General features: G+C 39.3%; 1 protein-coding gene across 2 annotated transcripts in view; it reads right to left on the bottom strand.

Moving 5' to 3' along the window:
* The window catches only part of PLXDC2 (plexin domain containing 2), a 423511-nt gene extending 401210 nt beyond the window's left edge, over nt 1–22301 (bottom strand). For both annotated transcript variants that reach the window (XM_020911626.2, XM_020911627.2), the window contains exon 1: nt 22190–22301. In XM_020911626.2, coding sequence (XP_020767285.2) covers nt 22190–22301 — 112 coding nt within the window. The remainder of the gene's footprint in view (nt 1–22189) is intronic.
* Nucleotides 22302–22568: the final 267 nt, after the last annotated feature.

Here is a 22568-nt window from a genome sequence, read left to right as displayed (position 1 = left end):
TTATTTAATCCACAAAGTCACCCTATGAGGTAGGGCTTTGTTATTGTTCCCATTTTATAAATGAGAAACATAAGGCACAGACCTCTGTGAGTCTAAGGTTAGTCAGTGGTGGAGCCAGAATGGAGCTTCCCAGGTGCGAGGGGTGAAGAATCCGCCTGCCAATACAGGAGACACAAGAGACTCAGGTTCCATCCTGGTTCGATCTCTGGGCCTGGAAGATCCCCCAGAGAAGGGAATGGCAACCCACTCCAGTATCCTTGCCTGGAGAATCCCATAGACAGAGGGGCCTAGCGAGCTACAGTTTATGCGGTCATAAAGAATCAGACATGACTGAGCACTGTACTGTACTAGAGCCAAAATAGATGGAATAAAGATGATAGATACATAAGGATTCTTTTAAAAAGAAAAAAACACATCAAATTCTAATATCGGTCATGTTGGACCACTGAGTGATGGGCAAGATTTCTCCTCTGTGTACTGCTTTGTATTTTCTAAGATAGCTATAATAGAGATTGGTTTTATAACTTGGAAGAAGAAAAAGCACAAAATATTAAAACACTGTAATTTGGTGAGTCAAGGTGAAAAAACAAAAACAAAAAGAGAACACCGAGAAACAAGTTAGAAATGTATGTAACCTGGAAAATAAAGAATGATCATGATATAGTCTGTCATAATGCACCCAATTCAAACTGTGATGGTTAAATAAATGCAAACAAATTTTTTAAAACAAATGAAACCCTCCACCTGTGAAAGTGTGCTTTGGAAAAATAATTAAATTACTTTGAAAAAGATCTGATATTTTAAGACAAGGGTTGGATAGCTGATGCTGTTATTTGGTACATCAAATCAAAAACATTTTAATGCACATTTTCTTTGAAATTGTGAAGAGAGAGGGAAAGAGATCAGTGCCTACTCTATACAGCTGAGGAAAATTATTTGCTTCATAAGGATTCCAGGCAGGTTTCTAGAATTAAATTGGTGGCAGTAATCATGTTGTTATTAGTGTAATTGCTTTCTGACATCTGTTTCCCTGTCATAATCAGTTCTTTGATAACAGCAATGACATGGATGGTATATATCTAATCAGTAATGCTCAATGCTTCACCAAAATAAAAATGAAATTATATGCGCTCCTCGCCAAATTCTTTTTGACCATAGATATTAAATATATATGAGATATAGTATAGTTATGAGAATAGCTCTTTCTTTCCTCTCAACGTAATTTATTGTCAATAATTTTATGATGCCATATAAGTGAGAAGATCCTTTATGATAGACTGGTGGGGCTGAGTTCGAATCAAGACCTGACCCCCTTGTCTTGACTGCCAGTCAGCGCCCCTCATGGCTTCCCCTTGTGATGCAGACCAGCATGTGGTGGAGGAGCCCTGTCTGCCCACCATGGGAGTGCCCACAGGCGGGACAGGAGAAGGAACCAGCAGCAGGCAAACCAACAGTCAGCTCTGCAGTGCCCTCCTTCCCCCCAAAGCGCTATTGTTGAAAACGGAAGAACATACAGTCCCCTAACCTCCAGGGTTAAAAGTAAATCCGTTCACAAGTACTGATGGAACTCAATGCCCATGTCCCTCCTTGCAAGGTAGAGAGCAGTTGTCGGAGAAGCAAGATTTACACAGGGAGCAAGTGAGCTGTGAAATGTAAAACTGATCAGCAGATTAACAGGTGTACCCAATACAAGCAGGAACTCAGGAAAAAAGGCAAGGGAATGTGGGAAGATGGAAGCCATGAGTTGAGTTGCTTTATCATTCTAATATTTCAGTCTTTGCTCTAAGGATTAAGTAATTGATTAGGATTAAGTAATTGACTTAAGGCATCTGAACTTACAGGTCTCAGAATTGTTTCAAGACCTTCATTAGGTTAAGGAGTCTAACAAGCCGATCTGTCTTTTTTATTGGGACTTAAATATACTTGATTACAAATTTCCAATGCTGTATTACTAGGGCTTCCCTGATAGCTCATTTGGTAAAGAATCTGCCTGCAATGCTGGAGACTTGGGTTTGATCCCTGGGTTGGGAAGATCCCCTGGAGAAGGGAAAGGCTAAATAAACTTGATTACAAATTTCCAATGCTGTATTAATTATCACATGTTAGAAAACACTACAAGGTTAACAAAAATATGTAAAATATGAAAAATTTGTGTTTTCATTATTTTATACATTAACAAAGCATTACATCATCTATTCTAGACACATTAGTGCATATTTAGAGCCTGGAAGTTTTACTAAGAAAAAGTGACATAAATTCACTGACTTATAACTATTTTCTCTTCAAATACATGTGCTAGAAAAACTAAATGGTTTCATGCTAGTTATCTCTCACTAATATATTGTCAGATTAAGTGAACAAGAAATGTAAAAAAACACAAAAAAATTAAAAGGAGAGGCCTGTGTTTCTGATTTACAGGAAAGCATATGACAAAGCCTCTAATATAGACAATGATAAATGACCTAACAAGTTCAGTTACAAGCTGAAGGGTCACTGTGGATAGATGCATATTTATAATCACATTAGCATTTCTGCATGTCTTATGAAACAAAAATTTAATTAATTCTGCATTTTATCATTTTGGTCATTGTAATGCATTTCAAAGTTAAAATAGGATAGATATAATTTAAGAAAGCACAAACTAAGTAACTTTATGTATATATCCAGAAAAACCATTAGATTATCAGAATCCAATGGAAGGCCATGTCATTTTTCATCTTTTACTATCTTCCTCACTCATCACTTCCCAACCCCACTCCCAACCCCAAACACACACACACACTCTCTCTCTCTCTCTCAAGGCATGGAGCAATGTTCCAATTACAAAGGGAAACAAATTTACAATCTTTCCCAGGTGCTGTGGTGGTAAAGAATCCACCTGCCAAGCAGGAGATGTGGGTTCCATCCCTGGATTGGGAAGAGGGAGGAAATGGCAACCCACTCCAGTACCCTTGCCTGGAAAATCCCATGGACAGAGGAGCCTGGTGGGCTACAGTCTGTGGGGTCACAAAGAGTCGGACACGACTGAGCGACTGAGCACGCAACCTACAGCTAAGAGGGTTTTATTGCTCTTAACTTGTGTTCCTGTTTTTAATCAGCCTTTAATTAAGGCTGATTATTTTTTTCTTAACTTCAAGCTGGTCAGGAATGTCTTGCTGGGTAGCATGTTACAGATGATAACAATCAGTCCTTTTAAAGTTTTCTAACAATTTTATAAAACAACTGCTGATAAAACTCCAACTCACCTTGAAGGCAATACTGGAAGAAAATAAATACCTCTTTTATAAGAGTTTACTGTTTCCTAGGAGAGAGATCCAAAGTTTTTATGAGAAAGTATTTTGGTCTTATTTCCTTGGTTGCTTATATACAAATAAAGGTTAGAAAACTCATAGTTCACAATTATTTCCTGAGTATGTACTATGTGCTGGGCACTATTTTAATCACCACAAATATGCATCGATAAACAGCCATAAAAATGAACTACAGCAGGAAAAACAACTCCCTTTTCATAGTTTATTATTTTAATTCCTGGTCCCTATTGATAAAAGAACAATGAAGTCATTACTCCCATTTCCTTCAGGGTGTGATGCTGGCTTAAAAAAAAAATGCATGAAAACTAAATAAGCTATATTTTAAGTGCCCTTTTCTCTAACGTACTTTATTTATCATGTTACAAACATTTTGCAGTCCAGGCTAAACTGATAAAATAAATGAAACATTCATTTTTCTTGTTGCTACTTCTTAAGGTGAAATTCTCTTTCCAACAAACTTTATTTCTAAGGTTTCATGGATTTGATGACTTCACGTAACACAAATGTGATATCATCCAGCCTTAATTAAATTTTTATTAGATGACCCAGCAATTTTCTTACATGTAACATAATAAAGGATTCCATGAGTCAAGCTGCATTTTGGGAGAACTGTTATCATGCCTCCAGAGACAACATAGTTTACTATATTTACAGAATATATTTATATGTAGCTTATTATATTTATATTCTCAATCTGCCCAGCTATCTATTGGCTGCTTCCCCATACCTACGTGTATGTGTGTGTGTATTCAGTGGTGTCCAAATCTTTGTGACCCCATGGGCTGTAGTCCACCAGGCTCCTCTGTCCATGGGATTTTCCAAACAAGAATACTAGAGTGGGTTGTCATTTCCTCCTCTAAGGGATCTTCCCAACCCAGGGATCAAACCCACACCTCCTGCATCTCCTGCCTTGGCAGGCAGATTCTTTACCACTGAGTCACCTGGTAAGCCCTGTGAACAGGTTCAAATTTCCCATCCTGGCAAAACCCTCTCTTGATAGTAAGTTACTTCCTCCCCTTCAGTTCTTTCCCAGACATCCCTTTATTTTCTCTAAAGATTGTAGTTTCATCCAGATCACTGACTTCTCTTTCATCACGTATGAAATCTGGCAAATCTGGGCCCTCATTCATCCACCCAAGCAAAATTCTAACTGAATTCCCAGATGCCACTCCTTGCCAGTTCTAATGACCTGCTTTTCCTCAGACAGACTGGCCTCCCTCTTCAGGTAATTCCTCCTCATCCTCCCTCCTGAGCACCCTCCTCCATACATCCTTCCCAAACCACTTCTCTAGGACTCTGACCTTGACCCTCTGCTCTTCTCCGTCTTTTCAGGCTTCTTCGCTGGTTTTCACTATCACTTACACATTGATGATTCAACATCTCAATCTCATCCGAGACCACCACCTGGTAGAGCTGGCATCTATCTCCCCAGGAATGTCCCTTAACCATCTCAATACTCCACATGTCTAAAGCTGAACTCATCTGTCCCTTCCCTAAAGGGAATTGGCTTAGACTTTCTCCTGTTATTGGAAGTCTTCGTCACCTTTCATCCTTATTAATCCAATCATTTCTAAATCTGGTCTATCTCCAGGTCTGCCCCTTCCATACCAACACTACCTTTCTGAGAGGCCCATCCGATGGCCAGCTGTCACTTGCAGGCAAGAATTCAACACCTTTCTATGACAGAGGAGACATTTCTTGGTCTTTCAACGGTCTCTCCCCACAGGTAATGGCAGATGCCAAAGAGCCTGATGTTTCCTGCCTGCAGGCTATTCTCTGTGTTGGGAACATATTTCCATCTTTTCCACACTCCTAAATCTTACTCGTGCTTCAATTCAAGACTGAAATAGCTCCTCAAGGAAGTCTCCCTTGACCCTTTAACCTAAATCCTGTGGTCCTTTTTTTCTAATCCACAGTGCATGATCAGAAGACCATGGGATCCCCTCTCTTCCTCTCATCCATTTTCTTAGAATTATCTCTTTACCTTCGTATTTTTAATACTGCCCTGTAACTTCTACCTGGCAGGGACTATATTTTTTCTCTCTTTACAACACAATACTTGGCACCTAGACTACAGCTAACAAATGTTTGTTGAATGAATAAATAATTCTGAGAAATAAACTTCATCAACACCAACTTAATGGCCTATTAATTTCAATGTAATTGATAATGTAAGACACATTTATGTGGCTATGTGAGAGGGATGGAACAATTCCTGTTCATACTGATCATCATATAATTAAGCCAATTTCTTCCAGTTAATAGGCTAATCCAATTGGATAATTTGGATATATTGAGAAGTTGTAAGTACTTTTGATTATATGAGCAAACAATGTAATAGTAGTCGTATATTAAAATGGGACCCTAGGCACTATACCCTAGAGTGCCACACACGGAGACATCGTATACGGATTTGGTCCTCCAAGCCCACCCAGCTCTCTGTAGCAACTCTCTATCAGCCCCCCGACCCTGGCATTCCTGTTCCTCTGCCTGTTCCTGGCATTCCTGTTCCACACACCCTCACACGCACACACAGACTTCACATCGGCGAGCACATGCCCACACATGCTCTTAGTGACTTCTTCCTGTTCTTGGTCTAACTGGGGGCCTGCCTGCCCAGTCTGTTTGAACCTGGATGCTATCTCTTTACCATACCTGTTTTACAAGGTTTCAAACAGCAAGGCCGTGGATGGCCATTGCTCCTCCTTTTAGTACTGACATTTTCCACAACACATTACCTCAACTCAAAACCCCACCCTCTAAAGTCAACAGCCACAGACACAGTAGTGTAGTGACAGAAGCTGGAAGGAGTTTTTCCATGGGTCTCCAATAGCACCATGAGTGTGTTCGCCTCTTCTACCCACGTACGCAGGGCTGGTCTAACTAAAGCACCAAAGGCCTTCTGTAGTTCTGCAGAAAAATGCTAAATAGGAACTGCTCGGGGAACTCTGGATGTTTAAAGGTTTTTTATTCATTTCTTATTTTGACATTTCTCATCTTCCATTCACTGATGAAACCTCAGGATAGCTGTCAGGCTCTTACACATATACTGCTTACCTTTTCTGATAAATTCACTAAGACACACACACATAGCAGTTTGGATCTCTTTATACACAGAACATCACAATAAAATCCAACAAAGTTACCTGATCACCCAAGGGAGTTGTGTAATCTTATACAGCAGTTTATTTACCCCAGAAGCAAGTATGTCATTAGTAATAAGGTCAAAGAATTCTTTTCTTCCTACAAAGTAGATGACACAGCAGAATTTTATTTCATGTCCTCAGCACAGGCCAAAAAAAGAAAACCATTTCTGGGAGCTTCGTCTCATTTTACACAACATGAATCTGTTAAAAATGAATTATTTGAGTGTTCTTTTAATGTACGTTTTACCGGAATAATGTTCTTCAAATCCAAAGCTTGCCCTAGGCTATAGCCGAGTGAGGGCGAGGATTCTGAAAATGAGCGGTGCTTTGATTCTGGGACCTTGTCAGGCAAGTCGGAGCCTGTTGGTGGGCCCTCTGCATGCCATCTGATGCTCACGTGGCCATCAAAAGCACTCACTGGCCTTAATTCTCCCTACACCTGCAACAGTACTATTGCCTGTGATTATCACTACCCCAAAGATGATGGTTTAATCTCGGACAGTCTGAAACATGGATACCACAGTAGTTAATATCTTAAATCACTACTGAAAGCCTTTTCAGTTGGCTCACCAGTCTGTGGAGAACTCCCTGGTTCTGCCCTACTCTTTCCCTCTTGTTTAGTTTTTCCCTTCTCTTACTGCTTCCACACTTCCTTATATTAATATTTCTATGGCGACCTTGCCAAACCTGCAGAGAACAGTAATGTTCAGTGCAGATAAGTAACTTTGTTCCCACATTACAGATGAAGAAATGGAGGCTCCAGGAGTTAACATTTTTGCTCATGGTCACTCAACTGGTAAATTGTGAGCCAAGGCTGTCTGGAATCAGAAGCTTCCTTTAACAACTGTACAGCAATCAAATGCTGTCTTCCCAAAAGGCCTTCTCCCAACCCCGCCCCTGCCAAACCCTAGACATGGTTCTTCTATGAGATTCATGCCATATCTGTCCTTGTGTTTCCCTGTGGGTCACATTCCTTAAGAATAGAAACTAGTTTTCATTTATCTAAGAATAAAATATGAAATTAAATTGATTGAACAAACACATCTTCCAACTAAAATTATCTCACTAAAGGAAAGGCTGAACTAATATATGAAAACTGGGTGAACAGAACTTTTAAGTGGATTTCAATCATACCATGAAAATGTCATATATTTTAAGCACTCATCACACATAAATGTGTAGCATATGGCAGACCTCAACTTACATATAAGTTTCTTATGTATGTGAGATAGAAAGGCTAGGTTTCCAATTAACCTACAAGAGCCTATTTCACTTTTTAAAAAGGCATTGATTTATTCCTCCATTTCTTTTTTTTAATTGATTACTTATTGAATGAGTGAATAGATAGAGGAATGAGTCAATGCATTTTAAAATTAGAAGTGAAACGGACTTTCATGGGTCTTTATTTAATACGTAAGTCAACCAAGTTTAAATTGAGAAGTTACTATGTGTTGGGTGCTATATTAGTATGTAATCTTACTATTTTTGTTTTCTTTTCAGATTTTTTTAATGGTCTAGAAAATCCCAATAAAAAAGAATTAAGCAAATAAAATGAATAAACCCTGGCTATGGATCAACTATTTTCTGCTTGATATTCGTTTGCCTCTTTATCCTGGGTACAGATTAATGGCCTAAGAAAAGCTATGATGTATCATCCACTGAAGAGTTAAGATCTTCTTTCTACTGCCTGGAATGTATATCTAGACCCATAAGAAAAATAAAATAATAGGAACTGCAGGGAAAGTAAAAGAAAAACCCCAAGTTAAATGTGAAGAAAGATTAGAAAAGTAAGACTCAGCTAAGAGAATTTAATGTGCAGAAAGAGAAAGGGACAAAGAATTCCTTAAGAAAACCAACGGGGAAAAATCTATTGCAGATGCAAGTTTAGACTCATCTGATAAATCTCACCTGATGTCTGAGCACTGAATTATTTTACTAATCACTGAGGGAATATTTCCCAAATGAACTTTTTCAAAACTTCCATTTAACAAATATTTATCGAGTACTTTCTATATTCCAAACACTATGAAACGTGCTTTAAAAAAAAAAAAAACAGAAAACAAATGTGGTTCCTACTCTCATAGAGCTTACAGTCTAGTGGGAAAAATAGTCCTCAATCAAGTAATTACTCAAATAACGATATAACTGAAAACTTTGATGTATTTACTAAGATTCAGAGGCAAGCAATACATCTCAAGTAAAAACTGAAATTTCCTGACTTATGCTATCAGGAAGTCTAAAAGTCAGAGGGATCAGTCGTGTCCAACTCTTTGCCATGGCCCACCAGTCACCTCTGTCCATGAAATTCTCTAGACAAGAATACCGGAGTGTGTAGCCATTCCCTTCTCCAGAGGATCTTCCTGACCCAGCAACCAAACCCTCATCTCCTGCACTGCAGGCAGATTCTTTACCATCTGAGCCACCAAGGATGCCTATCAGGAAGTCTATCTATAGACGGCTTTAGATGTATATCTTCCCAATGCAGCAACCCCCAGAATAACTTTTATAAAAAGACTCTCTCTTCCAGAATGTGCATGCAACATTTAGGCAAGGACTAATATGCCTGAAGTCCAAGATGAAAGGTTATTATGAGTATCCACCTTCGGGACATATGCTGAACTATCTGGGGAAGCACAACATTATGACAAAAGACCCAAGTGAACAACACAGAGTCAGCTAGATGACCTTCCTAAATTGTGCTGACATGCTGTTTCCAAAAGACTGAACATCCCCAAATAATGAGAAGGTACTGTTACTAGAAGGGCGTAAGAGACGTATCAGATGTTCACTCCATAAAATTAGTGTGACATAGTGGAAGGACTTTGGAGGAAGTTTCTAGAAAAGCAATAAATAGAAAGATATGGTGAAAAAAATATGCTTGTAGAATAACAAATACAAGTTGTTAAATACACGAAGGATGCTAACCAAAACTTCAGCAAGTGAATCACACTGAAAACCTTGGAAAGACTTAACTCACATCAGTGTGAGGTAACTCCCATTCTGGGTACAGATTGATGGCCTAGCAAAAGCTAAGATGCATGAAGCATTAAGAAATCTTTTAGGATCTTGTTGAAAAAATGTCTAATAAGTTGCCCAATGATTTGTATCTGGAACTTCTGTAAGTATATCATCTTAGAGCACATTTCCCAGTTTGCATCTTTAGCTTTGAAACACCTGGAAAGCTCTTCATGCAGATTTCATGGTTCAATCTCTAATTTCTATTTCATTCACTGTTTATCCATCTAAACTTTTTAACCATGGCATTCTCTCAAGAGAAACAAATGAACCAATTTTAACATTTTACTAGACAATTCAAATTGTTGGATTATAAATCAGGAAAGTATCCCTTTCTCTGTTCTTAGCTTACTGAGTGACTTGGTTGTTCTTAAACCATCATTTGTGAATAAATTCTCAGTTCTTCACAAACATATATTACAAATTCCTTTACTCTGATGTCAATCTCTGGTTCGTCTACAGATTGTAATCACGGGTATTTAAATCCGAGGTGTCATGTGAAAGAAATTATGAGTGAGAAATTTTGCCCAAAGAAATATGTAGAAATAAGCTACAGACAAAACCCTTTGTCTGCGTGATAAATCTAAACAAATGAATTGACTCAGACAGTAAAGAATCCACCTGCAATGCGGGAGACCTGAGTTCGATCCCTGGGTTGGAAAGATCCCCTGGAGGAGGGCATGGCAACCCACTCCCGTATTCTTGCCTGGCGTGCTGTGGTCGATGGGGTCACAAAGAGTTGGGCACGACTGAGCGATGAAGCACCCATTAACAGTACCATCATACAAAGCTGGACACTAACAAGACCCCTCCATCCTACAAATGTTCAACAGGGCTTCCTGTACTTGGAGCTGGTGAGGCAGTGGTGATCAGTACAGCCAGCCTCTCACCCTGGGCGGCTCACAGTGATAAGTGACACCATGAGGGTGTGCGGAACACACTTTGGGGAGGACTCCTCTCAGTCTTGGAGCTGGTGGAGAAACACCGAGGAATGAGTCACTGCTGCTGAAAATCCAGATGGAGCTGGGACCCGAAAGACAAGTAGACGGGAAGAGAAGGAAAGGGAGCTTCAGGGAAAGGGAATGGCATGTGCTGCTTCGTGGGGAAAGAAAGTGTGGGGATCCTGGGAGAGCAGGAGGAAGGAAGTGACGAACTTGAACCTGGAGAAGTAAACCAGGATCGGGTAATCGAGGCCTCTGACCTCTAGGGTGAGAGCCTGAGGAAGACAGGAAGGCATTTTCAGCAGAAGGGTGACACAGATTCGCATTTCAGAAAGATCTTTCCAGCTGTGGAATGAAGAAAGCATTCCAGCAGGATGAGGTTGGAGGGAAAGTGAGACACTACTGAAATGAACAAGGCTCGAAAGGATGGTGCCTGCCAGAGCTAGGATAAGGGAACTGAGGATACGAAAAGGCCGTAGCAAGTCAAACATCACTGCTTGGTTTGTAAAAAATCACTGTCTCATTGGTTGTGCCTATTTTACAAACCGCTCTTCTAAAAACAGCTTGACCAAAACTAAGATTGCACAAATCTGGCTTCCTGTGTAAAGCTGTTTTGCAATGTGCAGACAATGAGACTATCATCCGCAAACGATGTTGAATCATGCTTGTTTTTAAAAATATCTGAAATGAACAACAGATGTTAAAAAGATAATGAAGGCTAAATAACAAAGAAATAAAACAGCCTGCCCAGTCTGTCCATTTACTCCCTATTAAAAAATATCCAGATCAGCAGGCAGGGTTCAGAGCAATGGCCAGACATAAACTGGGCTGAGAAGGAGGTGCAATTAGGATTTTCAAATTAAGCAAATTATAAACCTTTAATTTATTGTCTTACAGTCTAAATAAAATCATAAATTTACTATCTTTAAATGGAAGCAATTTATAAAGTGTACTCTCTTTCAATGTAAATCTGCCATGGAATTGATATTAATTAAAGAGCAAACATTAAGGAGAATCCTAAATCTAGAGGACTCTCATCAAAACCAATGCTTACAAAGCAGCAAATTTAAAGTCTTGCTTGGAACTGCTATGCTAATGAAGAGATAGGTTACTAAAATGACACTGAAAAAATGTTATTTCCATGAATTATTTGCCTGGCAGCCACCTCTCATCTGTGGCAGTTCCTAAAAAGTTAGGAATTAATATTCTTTTCTTTAGTTGAGTTGTTCATTTTAATCAACCTATGGTTTCCCCCTACTATTTCCCAAGAAACAATTAGATGTATGTTTAGTATCAGGATGCGATCAGGAAAACAGCACTGACCACTCAACCTAAGGACATTGTTTCAACTAAAAAAAGGTCACTTGCCAAATAGTCACTACTAACAATTTGTTATGTAGCACAGTGGTACTTGTTGTGGCATTTAGCTGTTGTAGAAAATAAATTACATCGTTTCCAAGTTGTTTGACATTGAAATCTTACCAAATGACCCTGAGATATAAAGTGATTTCCATCAAAAGTTCAATGGAGTTTTTAAAGAAACCTGAAAGTTTATTCTAAAATAGATATGCAAAAGCAAAGAGCCTTCCTTTGTTGTTATTTAGTCACTAACTTGTGTCTGACTCTTTGCAACCCCATAGGCCATAGCCCGCCAGGTTCCTCTCTCCCTGGAATTTCCCAGGCAAGAATACTGGAATGGGTTGACACTTCCTTCTCCAGAGGATCTTCCTTACCCAGGGATTGAACCCGCGTCTCCTGGCAGGTGGATTTTTTATCACTGAGCCACCTGGGAAGTCGAAAAAGCCTTTAGGATAGCCAAGATGCTCCTGAAGATCAAGAACAAGGAGGACAGCTTTGTCCCACCAACAAAGACTTGTTAAAAGCTAAAGTAATTAAGACTGTGCTATCTGCACAGGGATAATCACCAGGGTACCATGCACCTTTATCTTTGAAACATTATCTTTGGAACAGACCTTTGGAAGGTCTATCAGGGTTTGTCCCAGGTTTTACCTTTTATGGTAGAACATTCACAACTCCAATAACCCATGAATTCTACCTCTAAATAGAAGTCCTACATATGAACATGAAGAGATGTATGCAAGGCTATACACAGTACCAGTGTTCAAAACAGCACTGACAGGCCAGGGAAATTAAGAGGTACAAACTTGCAGTTAATAAAATGAGTCACAGGGATGAAATGTACAGTTTGGGGGAAGGCAGTCAATGACTATGCCAAAGGCTTTGACTGTGTGGATCACAATAAACTGTGGAAAATTCTGAAAGAGATGGGAATACCAGACCACCTGACCTGCCTCTTGAGAAACCTGTATCCAGGTCAGGAAGCAACAGTTAGAACTGGACATGAAACAACAGACTGGTTCCAAATTGGGAAAGGAGTCTGTCAAGGCTTTATATTCTCACCCTGCTTATTTAACTTATATGCAGACTACATCATGAGAAATGCTGGGCTGGATGAAGCACAAGCTGGAATCAAGATTGCTGGGAGAAATATCAATAACCTCAGATATGCAGATGACACCACTCTTATGGCAGAAAGTGAAGAGGAACTAAAGAGCCTCTTGATGAAAGTGAAAGAGGAGAGTGAAAAAGTTGGCTTAAAGCTCAACATTCAGAAAACTAAGATCATAGCATCTGGTCCCATCATTTCATGGCAAATAGATGAGAAAACAGTGGAAACAGCAGCTGACTTTATTTGGGAGACTCCAAAATCACTGCAGATGGTGACTGCAGCCATGAAATTAAAAGACGCTTACTCCTTGGAAGGAAAGTTATGACCAACCTAGACAGCATATTAAAAAGCAGAGACATTACTTTACCAACAAAGGTCCATCTAGTCAAAGCTATGGTTTTTCCAGTAGTCATGTATGGATGTGAGAGTTGGACTATAAAGAAAACAGAGCACCGAAGAATTGATGCTTTTGAACTGTGGCATCGGAGAAGACTCTTGAGAGTCCCTTGGACTGCAAGGAGATCCAACCAGTCCATCCTAAAGGAGATCAGTTCTGAGTGTTCATTGGAAGGACTGATATTGAAGCTGAAGCTCCAATACTTTGGCCACCTCATGTGAAGAGCTGACTCATTGGAAAAGACCCTGATGCTGGAAAAGATTGAGGGCAGGAGGAGAAAGGGGCGACAGAGGATGAGATGGTTGGATGGCATCACTGACTCAATGGACATGAGTTTGAGTAAACTCTGGGAGCTGGTGACGGACAGGAAGGCCTGGCAGGGTGCTGTCCATGGGGTTGCAAAGAGTCGGGCACGACGGAGCAACTGCACTGAACTGAACTGATAACATAACATCTTTGTATGGTGACAAAGGCTGTTAAAAGGTACAAACTTCCAATTATAAGGTAAACACTAGGAATGTAATACACAACATGATAAATGTAATTAACATTACTATACATATATATCAAAGCTCTTAGAGTAAATCTTGAATTCTCATCACAAGGCAAAAAATTTTTTAATCTTTTATTTTGTATCTATATGAGATGATGGATGTTCATTCAACTTATTGTGGTAATCATTTCATGATGTATGGACGTCCAATCATTTGCTGTTTACCTTAAACCTGGGTTCTATCCCTGGGTCAGGAAGATCCGCTGGAGAAGGAAATAGCAATTCACTCTGGTATTTATGCCTGGAAAATCCCATGGAGAGAGAAGCCTGGTGGGCAAGAATCCATGGAGTTGCACAGAGTCAGACAGGACTCAGTATGCACATGTACCTTAAACCTACACTGTGTTACGTATCAGTTGCATCTCAATAAAATGGAAATAAAATATACCATGTCACTGTTCCATTTTAAGAAAAGTACTGATTTTTTGTTGATGGAAGATTGGATACACCCCTTATAGAAAAATAACTGGGAGACTATATAAATCGGTTGGGGGATAAATCAACTGGGAAAGTTAGGACCAACACAATGACATGTGATACATATGTACAAAATTCAGCCTCAATCAAAATTGTTTCACAACATATAAAAATTTTACAATTCTTGCCATATTTACAAATGTCACTACAGTGTTTTGATACAGGAAATATTATTACATATACTTCACATTAATCTAAAATTTTCATAAAATCCATTTAAGTTGAATAAAATAAATAAGCATTTAGAGAAAACTACATAAAATTTAAAAATTCAAATTATAAATGCAAACAGGTAAAAATTTATACTATGCAAGATATACAATACCCTATGATATTCTATCAACATATGAAAATAAAACTTTGAGCAATATCTTTATAATGTAGCAAGAACATTTTCAAACTAAAATGTGAAATGGCTTTGTTTTTAACCTTACAAGTCAACTTTACTTTTATAGGACATCCAGAGTTTTCAAATAGGTGTTAAAATATTCTTTAAACTTTTGTTGCATGACAATAAACTCAACGACTCTATTTCTACTGCAAATAAACAAGAACAAAAGATGTAAATACATAGCAATATGCCTTTTAGTTCAATTCTTGTTTCTTGGAATACAGAAAATGGTAAACAATTGAAATGAAAATAGATTTGAAATATGTAAGTTATAAATTAGTGATATAAAATTAAAAACAAGTTGACTGTCTACTAAAAGAGCTAAGTTACCCTTACAGTTACCCTTACCCTTAAAAGGAAAAAGTAATTATAGGTGTATATTTCTAGGAAATATATAAATACTAAAAAGCCACAATTAAACTAGCTAATATCAGTCAATCATACTTCAATTAAAGTAAATAAATAAGACAGCTAACATCAGATGATATAATATTTGAAAGAAGTATGCATATTAGTGCCCTATAGATAATTTTAAGCATAAAACTATGGTCTAACAAAATAATTGAGCTTTTTTTTTTTTTTTTTGAATCAAAAGTTCAGGACAGGATTCCTTTAAATATCAAGAACCCATAAGCATTGAAAATATGAGTTAGTACAGCAAAAATTAATTCCTGTACACTTTTTCAGGACTATTTTGCAATGTAGATTACATTGATATAATTTCTTCATAGACCCCTTTGAATGTATTGAAGGAAATGGATAACAGATGGAAAAGGGGAGGGTGCAAGCAAAAGAAGTCAGATACTGCTACATCTGCAGTAAGGTCAACAGGCTCTTTTAACCAAACAAACAAAAATATACCAACTGAATAATCAGGTTCATTGGGTCAGGAGTAGCTGCTGTCTAAGCTGTAACTTGGAGAGAAATATGCAAATACGTATGTACGATATGTACATAGACTCAGAAAGAGCTGTACCTTAAGTGCACCTACAGGACTACTTTACATCTTGAACATTATTATTATTTATGAATTTCACATTGTAAAATAATAAATTCCACCTAGCTTACTTCCCTTTTAGGGTTTAGGGAAATAAATATTTAATAGGATGTCCAAATTATGATTTCAGAGAGAAAAAGTTGGGAGCCACTGCCACAAACAGATACATATAAACACAGAAGGATATTACTACTATCTAAAAATCATCACTGCATACTGAATGTTCCATATTCCAACTGGACCAAAGAACACATTAGCCTGATCTAAATAAACCAGGGTGTACTTACCAAGCAGCAAGCTTAGAGAGAATTTATTGGCTTTATGTAGACTTCTCCTATCACTGAACACTCCAAGGAGTATGTACAAACTTGACTTTTAAACATTCTGATTCTTATGCAGTTTATCCACAGGGCAAATTCCCATCAGGCTCTCTATAGTCTTATAGCCACAGTCAGCTTAGCCACAGTCAGCTAAGCACCTTACCTAGAGGATCACACCTTGGACAATACGTATTCAAGGGAAAATTTCCAATTAATGAGTGAAAAATAACAGGTGGGGGAAAGAGAGGAACTAAGTCATAAGATTCCAGAAAAGTAAAATGGAAGTCATTTTGCATCCCTGCCTTCTTAACCCCCTCTAGACAAAATCACAGGCCACTGTCTACTGTAATGCCTGAAGCAGGGAGGACAGCTGATTTTAATTTGGAGGGGAAAGGCAAGTTACTAGTGCTCAAATGTGTTTGGATGGCCTCTGGAGGAAGGGATTACAAGTCTGTGTTTCAAGGAAGGTGACACAGTTTCTGACCCTGTGTTCAGATCTACAATCCTTAACAGGCTATCCTAATTGCAAACAGGCTCCTGACAAGACCTCTAATTCTATTTAAATATCCAAATCTGTGCCATCAATTCATATCTTATCACCTTTTTAATTAAAGAGGGCAAAATAGAAACAAAGAAAAAACATGCAATGAGTTCAAAGTCTTGTTACAATACAATGTAGAGTATTCTGTATTCTCTTCTTTCCTCAGATAGTATTCTTTTGGCCAGGCAATACCTGACACAATAAATAGTGGGGAAAACTGTCCTAGAAAAAGCATCACTACAGTACTGTCATTCTGCAGCAACGTCCTCAGTTGAACAGAATCATAGTCTGGAGGATAGTGAGGGAAGACCTCCTTTGTGAACCTCAGGGAAGAAGACAGACTTCTCAGAGTGGGATACTGGAAAGAGATAATCAAAGCTTCGTGAAATATGTGCTCGGAATAAAGGCAAAGGACTGAAATTAGATTAAAAGAAAGCAGAAAAGCAACTTTGTAATATACAACCTTATGTACTAGGGTGATTGTTATTTATTTATTTATTTCCCCTCTCTAAAACTAAATAAGACTTTAAGTGAGAAAAGTTGGACACAGTTAAATGAAAGTAGGGAAAGACAAGATGAAGACCTAGGTAAGCCAGTACAAAAAATGCACACCAGAAGGTTCATATACTTGTTGCACTCGGGCCACAAATTGTGCTCTGAGCTTTCAAAAAAACCTCATTTTTTTAAAGTAATGTTTCTGGTCACTATTCATAATATCCAAAGGATACAAACAAACCAGTTCACAAGAACTATATCACTGTTAAGACACAAAATCTTCTTTCCCTCCCTCCCTCCCTCCCTCCCCCCCTCTCTCTTACTTGAGGAACAAATAACATGCAAAGCATCGCACCACACACCCAACCACCTTCACCGGTAACAGCTACCACAAGTTTTGTGCTAAGTTGTGTCTGACTCTTTGTGGTTCCATGGACTGTAGCCTGCCAAGCTCCTCTGTACATGGAATTTTCCAGGCAAGAATACTGGAGTGAGTTGCCATTTCCTACTCCAGGTGATCTTCCTCACCCAGGGATCAAACCTGCATCTCCTATGTCTCCTTCATTGGCAGGTGGATTCTTCACTACTCCACCACTTGGGAAATCCAATAATGAGTTTTAGGAGACTGTTTTTAAAGCCACCTTCAGTGTAGGTTAATGGAATGAGGCCTAAGCACAATTCAGTTCAAAAGTAATTTCAAAAAGAACTAAACTTATTTAATAGTGTTCACCTCCACTGAAAATAGTGCATCACCGCTATATATATACATATTATGTATACACACACATATACATACAGATATATATATACATACACACTATAAGTACACACTGTACTTTAAGGTATTAGATTAAGGACATGAGAGAAAATATAGTCAGAACTCAGAAGTGTAGCAGGATAGTGTGATGAACTTTTTCAAAGTTCTATTAACAGAAGGTTTAAGGCCATTATGACAGACCTTTGGATCATCTTCTCTCATTTTAAACTATGTTCTCTGAGGCCTATTGTATATTCATTTCCATTTACTGGTAATGGCCATGCAGAAGAGCCTGGTTTTGGGGAGGGGGTTGTTTGTTTTTTAAGCAAAGAAGGGTACTTATTGGCTCATATAACTGAAAAGTCCAGGGGATACACTAGCTTCAGGCATGGTTGGATCCAGGGGCACAAACATTGTCAACAGGACTCAAGTTTCTCCATCACGTAGCTCTGCTTTCCTGTGTACTGGTTTCATTCAGAGGCTATAATTCATGTAGTGGGAAACTGACCTGAGATTTTAAATCTCATAATCATGGTTGATCAATTCATTCATCTCTGTGAACATACTGTTTCTACAAGGGAAGGTACATTTTAGGAAGCAGAAAATGAGACCAAAACTATTGAAAAGAATCCACAGTATCTACATCTCTGCATGAAAGTATCTGATTCTTACAGACAAGAAATCTGTGGGGAGTGAATTAGTATTTTCCACTCCTAAGTTTTACTCAAGCACATTCTCCTTGATAAGAACCTCTTTCCAAAGATCAAACTTAAGAGATGCATAAATGGTCCTAATTGTAATGATTACAAATCTCTTTGCAAACATCCATGAATTTCAAACCTTACTTCTGAACTGAACATTCTAGATTAGTTATGTCTCATTCCAAACTTACCCAGCCTCAGGCTTCAACTTCTATCTATCCTCTAAAGAAAAAAGACTCTCACATTCCATATTTTAAAAATGTTTTATATGCAATCCAGAGTCACTGGTAAAAAAAAATTTTTTTAAATTTTCTAATAATCTGACACATGCCCATTTTATAGAGAATATTCACTTGAATTAACCCTCTGTCATAAGCTTTTGCTCCAGATATGTCTATATATAGTGACAGTACATCTCAACAGAAATACTCTCATAGAAAACTCCACAAATTAGTAGTATTTCAAACTAAGTTTTTTAACTCTAATGAAAGCAGAAAATAATAGGAAAACATCCAACTAGAGAAAGAACTAAATGTAAATGATCTGCTAAAAATAAACTACTTGCCTCTACAACAATATTAGAAAGTTTAAAAAGTGAAAATTCCTTGGTGCCCTAAATTATCATTGCTCTTATCTATAGTGGTAATGAACTTATTTGTTGCATTAAATCACATCTAAGAGCAATAATGAGGCCAAAATACAACTACATATTTTAAGACCTTTTTTCCTGATTTAAACTTTTGAATTCTTTAAGATTAATGCATCTATCTCCTTTGACATTGTTACTAAACTTTCACAATCAGTTCAGGATATAAAGATGAATGTATAACAATACAGAAATGATTTGAGACTTATAAAATTTAACATTATTCTAAGCTTATTTTTCTCTAAATATTGGTTGAGGTGTACTATTTAGTATGAGCAAATACTTTTCAGATGTAAGTATCAATACAACACATTCAATCTTCAAAAAAGTTCACTATACAATAATGAACTTTTAATCATAAGAGAGATTATTTCAAATATATTCTTGGGACTTCCACAATAACGTGGTAATAATTGCCAACAGTGATGAAGAACAGAGCATTTGGGGTTTTCCACTACTTATTACACCACAAGAATGTATTCAAAGTATAAGTCTACATGTAGGAAGTACTATATAAATGTTAAATGAATATTTAATTTCAATGAAAATGGGAAATAAAATAAACTCTCACTATTTTAAGTCACCATTCATTTTTAAATGTCAAGCTGAAATATCGACAAATACTGCACGTAGGAAAAACAAAATATCAAGGATCATTAATCCAAGGTTTGGCAAAGAATGGGAAGGAAATTAGCAGTTTCTTTGCCCTCTGGTGGCAACAAAGTCAACTGCAGCATTTCTAAAGTAATGCATAATAAAAATGTTCCTGTTATGAAATCAGGTTTCTCCCCCCTGTGTCAAAATGTCTGTAATAAAAATCCTGATTGCTACATGCCAAATTCCAAGACTGTTGGACATTTTAAAAATTTGGTGTTTTGAACTTTTAGCTAGTCTATTTTACAAAGGAAACTATATTTTTTTCCTTCCATTTCATTGCTATACTTTATATTTTACAGTATGCTAACTATTTAATTCCAAGATGATTTCATGAAAGTAATGGAGATTGATAACCGGGAAAGAAGCTACTTCAATTTGATATCTTTTAAAAAACTGCCAAGAAATTTAAACTATTCCTTTTTACTCAAGCCTATAAATATATGGGCTTCTAGTTTTCCATCAGAAATATTGGTTTACAACACCTGCAGATTTATGTTGAGCAATATATGTATTTTATAATCCCCAAAGCAGAAGCATTCAATTATATGACCAATTTTAGAGTGAAGTGGACTTTACCCTCAATTTGAGAACTTAGTAAACTTACATATATATATTATTCTTTCCTTAGTAACATATTATTAATGAAAAGGTTCAGAAAAAAAATTTGTTGACCTTTTATTTTTTACTGTAAATGCATTATTTACTTTCAGTGCCAAAGTAGTTTTCAAATAAACAACTTAGGATGCATTCTGGCACACAGCCCTCTCTAATCTCCTTTGGGATATAATAAATTGCTTTCTTTAAACATTTATTTATTTCATGAATATGCCCATGAAAATTACTGTTACCCTTTTTAAAATAAATGTGCTGTTTCCCAGACAAGTAAAAGTTAATTATTTTTTACCAATAAAATGTATCAGAGAAATAAACAGAAGGTATGATGTATTGATATAAACAACACCTTGTCAAGAACAACCTATGTCCTTCTGTGCAGAACAAACCGACATCCAGGAAACTTGCGTTTTATTCACAGCTTTAAAAGCGGTATCTTGTTGCCCACTCCCATCCCCAACACACACCCCTTGATGATAAATTGGAGCACAGTCAGAATCTGTTTTCTCTGTAAGAATTTTCACCAGGAGCAGACAGTGTTTCGGGCTGTCTCAGGTTGGTAAAATTTCATTTAAGGACTTCCTTCTAGATTCACCTCACCTGGAATCCCCAGGTGCTCTCCCGAGATTTCCCTCTGCGACTTGCAAGTTTGACATTTGTGGAAGCCAGAATACTTTCCGAGGAATCACTTATTATTTCCCCTCCTCGGAATTAAAGCAACAAAATAAAACCTTGATTATCCTAACCAGCTAGCGTTTATTTCTCTTCAAGTGTTTTTTCCTCATTCACCTCCCCTCAAAATCTATGCATTTCTTCGTGGGGTGGGGAGAGCGAAATGGAGAGCAGGCACTCGGTTCACGGTGGACAGGGTCCCGGAAGGCAGCTGGACCTTCCGCTCCGCAGCCTGGCCGGGAGAAGCCGGCGGGCCCCCGGCCCAGGGCTGCGTCGCCCGCTCAGCGCTCGACCCCGGGGGCGCGGTCCTGGGATGGACGCGCACCTGGCTGGCGCAGCCGCCCGAGCAGGGGGCGCCGCCTCCGGGCTGTGCGGGGCTCCCGGGCTCCGCGCGGGGGCAGTGCCAGAACACTCGCAGGAACCGCTGCACGTTCAGGCCTGTCCGCGAAACCGGCCGGAGGGGGACAATGGGGCGGGTGGTTGGTCTCCAGAGGCGCGTCCACCCCCACCTCTGCCACCTCCTCCCCTCCCCGGTGTCCCGCCGCACCCAGCCCGCCCCACTTCCAGCGCCGGCTCAGCCCCAGACAGCAAGAGCGAGCAGAGGCGGGGACCGCCTGCGGGAGGAAGGTGCGGCCGCAGGGAATTTTCTCCAGCAGAGGGGAGCGCTGCAATCCCCGGCTGCCACCGCATCCGCCACAATGCACCCCCTTAGTTTATCTCGGCAGGAGGCAAGGAGGAGGGAAGGAGGAGGAGCCCGGGAGGACGCGGACTAGGATGCCAGCTCCTGGGGAGGTATCCGCGGGAAGGTTTGCTCTAACACCCGAGCCCTCTCAGGACGCCTCGGGAGAAGACGGTACATCCCCTGCTTACCGCTCAGGTGAAGCGAGTGGTAAATCCTTAAGAAAACCCTCAGTCCCTACCACCCTACTCATCCAGCCAACCTTCTGCTCTTCTGAGAAGCCCAAGTTTACTTGAAATGCAATTGCAATAACTTTGCCAAGGGCAGATAGATGGGCTGGGGGTGGGTGGAGAACTGGGTACCAGAGAGGTCCGACTGGGCAGGAAACCAACAAGCGAAAGTGCATCTTACCATTGACTTGATTTCCAGGCTTCCCTTCAGCGAACTGAAGCCGGTCCATTACAAAGTGGCAAAGTAACACAACTCCTGCAGCAGCCAGGTCTGCCCTCCGGAACCTCGCCATGCCGCCGCCGCGACCGCCCCCGCCCCGCCAGTCCTTCCCCGGCGCCCTGTGCTGCTCCGGGGCTCCCGCTGGGAATGGGGACAGCGGGGCTGAATGCTGCGGACCGGTCTCGGAGGGGCGCAGAGGCCTTTGTAAATTTCTCTGGGATTGCACACCCAGGAGCCGGGACGAGGGAGAAGGGAGTGCGAGCGGAGCGCAGTCCTCTCCGGACCTCCAGGTCTCCCTTCACAACTTGCCACAACACTCGCAGTCCTCACCCCAGACACA

The sequence above is a fragment of the Odocoileus virginianus genome, chromosome 9 (assembly GCF_023699985.2).
Source record: "Odocoileus virginianus isolate 20LAN1187 ecotype Illinois chromosome 9, Ovbor_1.2, whole genome shotgun sequence".
Taxonomy (NCBI): Eukaryota; Metazoa; Chordata; class Mammalia; order Artiodactyla; family Cervidae; genus Odocoileus; species Odocoileus virginianus.
The sequence above is the reverse complement of the archived record's forward strand: the minus strand, read 5'-3'. Positions and strand labels throughout refer to the sequence as shown.